The sequence below is a fragment of the Phytophthora infestans genome, genomic scaffold, assembly GCF_000142945.1.
Source record: "Phytophthora infestans T30-4 supercont1.33 genomic scaffold, whole genome shotgun sequence".
NCBI classification, from domain to species: domain Eukaryota; phylum Oomycota; class Peronosporomycetes; order Peronosporales; family Peronosporaceae; genus Phytophthora; species Phytophthora infestans.
In genome coordinates, this window is record NW_003303726.1 from 381589 (window position 1) to 384384 (window position 2796).

Sequence of the window (2796 nt, forward strand, 5' to 3'; positions counted from 1 at the left end):
TAAAGTACTGCTACTGCACCCGATGGCTTCCAACTTGCGGGATTCTATGGACGCGCAGAAGCTGAAGTCGATCAACTTGGAGCGATCTGAACGAGATTATCGGCCACAGATCTTGCACTTACTGACGTAGAGGGGACAGTCTTACGTACGGATCTAGAGCGATCCGTAACTGGGTGGGGTCAACGATTGGCGTGGCTGATGACACAGCGTGTTACCGTAAATCGGTAGCGTTCAACAGTACCAACATTTGTCCATTGGGTTACGGCAAGGATGGAGACGACTGTATCGCGCAATGTCCATTATCGTACCCTGTTTCCTGCTCTCTGGAGTGTATTCCTCAAAATGACGACTGTGCTCTTGAGACACTTTCCAAGATCGGTTCTGTCGTTGCAGTGGCTCTTAATGCTTCCACTGTTGGTGTCTTTGGAGAAGTTCTGGCTGCGTACAAGACGGCCAAGTGGGCTATTACGTGTGTGGCAAATATTCATCTTCTTCGACATCTTCTTCGACATCCACATCTCTTTTTGTGCCACGCAGAAGTGCTGTCAAAGCGTCAAATACTCCTGCTAAGTCTCAAAAAGATTCGAACTCTGGCACCGACGATGCTGCGTGGCTATTACGAGCGTTAGGCAAGAAGAAAAAGAAGAAAAGCAAGAATGCAGCGGAGACCGATGCAGTCAGAACCTCGGGAACCGAAACATCGGCGAAGAAGACGCAGCAGAAAGTAGAAAATGAGCGAAAAGTGGGCGTCATTGGGCTCTCCATGTCCGTGCAGGAACGTCAGCAGTTGTGGCGCAATGGGTCGACCAAGAAGCCTCTGGATGAAGCTGCAGAGCATACCAAACAGCAGGAACGAGAACGCCAGGAAACAGGCTTTGACTGGGTCTTCCAAGAAGTCTTCGGCAAGGATCAAGTGGGACAGAAAGGAGCGGACGAGGAAGAGATGGACAGCATCCTTGGCGCTGCTAAGGCGTCCTCTCTGGGACTCTCTACTACGACAGCGTCGTTGATGGCTACCAATGACGGCAACGCGAAGGAAACTACAGAAACAGGGAAACGCAGAGCTCCAGACGACGTAGAAGAAAACTCTTGGGGCTTTGCTTCGACTGAGAACAGTGCACTAAGTCTCGATGACTTTGACGCTGAAGAAGACAGTAACAATGTGGATTCTGGTGCCTTTAAAGCTGGAAACGCTGCAGGATTTGAGCGATGGAAGGCCGAGGACGCACAGAGAGCTGTGAGTGACAATTTTGTCAAGTTAAACATGCGCAAGCGCTTCAAAGGAAGTTCTGGACGTGCCAAGAAGCGTCCAGCTTATCTGCGAGCTCGGAATGAGAACTCACTGGACGAAGCTACTGGCGAGAAGTCGACAGGAATCGCGCCAGTTGTCGATGCCAATGGCAGTCAACAACGCAAGCTGGACAAGTCTTTGCTGGCTGACGACGGAGTGGACTTCATTGAGGAATGTCTGGAGGCGTTGGCCAAGGCGGAGAAGGCGCATGAGCTCACTAATCAGGCAACTGACTCGAAGTCCCCTAAGCAGGGATTGGAACCCCCGAGATGTCATCATGCGCTGGTCTGTCCGAGACGCATGTTGTGGCGGTCAAGTACGCGAGTCAACGAGCGGGTGGGGACCTGACGCTGGTGTCGCTAGCTCGAGATTGGCTCGAACGTCATCTCGACTTGAAGGCAGCTACCATCGAGACGTTCCTGACGCTGCTGGCACTGGAGACACAGCGAGAACGAGCTGTCAAGGAAGACAGGACAGGCCCACGTGTCACGCTGCAGCCTCAGAGTATGAGTCGATGCACGCTGCAGCTACTGGACTCACAGGCGAAGAAATTGGCGCCTCGCTCATGTGTGAAGATGTTGCTGGACGCTGCGCGACGCAAGGAGCTGCCTCATGGTCATGTTTCACATCGCAAGGACGGGTACTTGAGCTCCTGGACTGTAGACTTTCACTTGCACGAGACAGCGCAGTGGTACGCGCGTGTTGGCGGCAAGAAAGAAGGCTCTGCAACGCCTTTGGCGACTTTAGATGCGCAACAGGAGGGAGAGACGAACGCTGCTGCGGTGGCTGCAGCAACCAACGAACGGCGGATGCTACAGGAGCTGCGAGCTGCGCAACAGACTGGCCAGATCCAGCGCCTGACGCTGTCGCAGCCAGCGTTCCAGCTGCAGCTGAGCTGGCGAGTCGACGAGACCGAAGAGATGAAGACCGAGGCTGCGGAACGATGGACCGCCAGTCTGTACGCGAAGCACGAACACCTCGAGTCACGGCAGCTCGCTCGTCTTGCGCAGCTGTACAGTGCACTACACGCAGCTGCGCTGCCAGCGCCATCTCCGTCCAGACCGCACGACGAGAATGAAGAAGATCTTGAGAGTAAGGCCCTCGCTCTGGAGACGAAACTCGTGCACTACTTCGAGGACGAAGATAGTGACGAAGGAGAGGAAGACGAACGTTTACTACACAAGATGCTACGTCCTCTTACCGCATCTCTGATCGAGGCAATTGAGCGAGACACGAGCTCGCTGATACAGCTGCGTCTTGGTGGGAATCCGATGGAGGAAAGTAGTGCCGAGGACAGAGAGGAGATCATGTGGACGAGCTATGCGGTGGCCAAGGTGTTTCACGGGCTTACGACGCCGCAACTCCCGACACGACAGTGGCGCGACCACGTCTGCTGGCGTCGCTACTCCGACGTCGCCTTCGAGCGCATCGTACAGATTGCAAACAGAGTGTTAGTGGAGAATCAAGCTACAGCAAGTAAGGATTTAGCGTCTATAGAAGAATAA

At 54.0% G+C, this 2796-nt stretch overlaps 1 protein-coding gene across 1 annotated transcript in view; it reads left to right on the top strand.

Moving 5' to 3' along the window:
* Nucleotides 1-2796, top strand: part of PITG_14821 (uncharacterized protein) — a gene marked incomplete at both ends in the record, with an annotated part of 3933 nt that extends 1137 nt beyond the window's left edge. Inside the window, 3 exons of the mRNA XM_002898977.1 lie at nt 229-378; nt 582-1607; nt 1655-2796. Coding sequence (XP_002899023.1) covers nt 229-378; nt 582-1607; nt 1655-2796 — 2318 coding nt within the window. The remainder of the gene's footprint in view (nt 1-228; nt 379-581; nt 1608-1654) is intronic.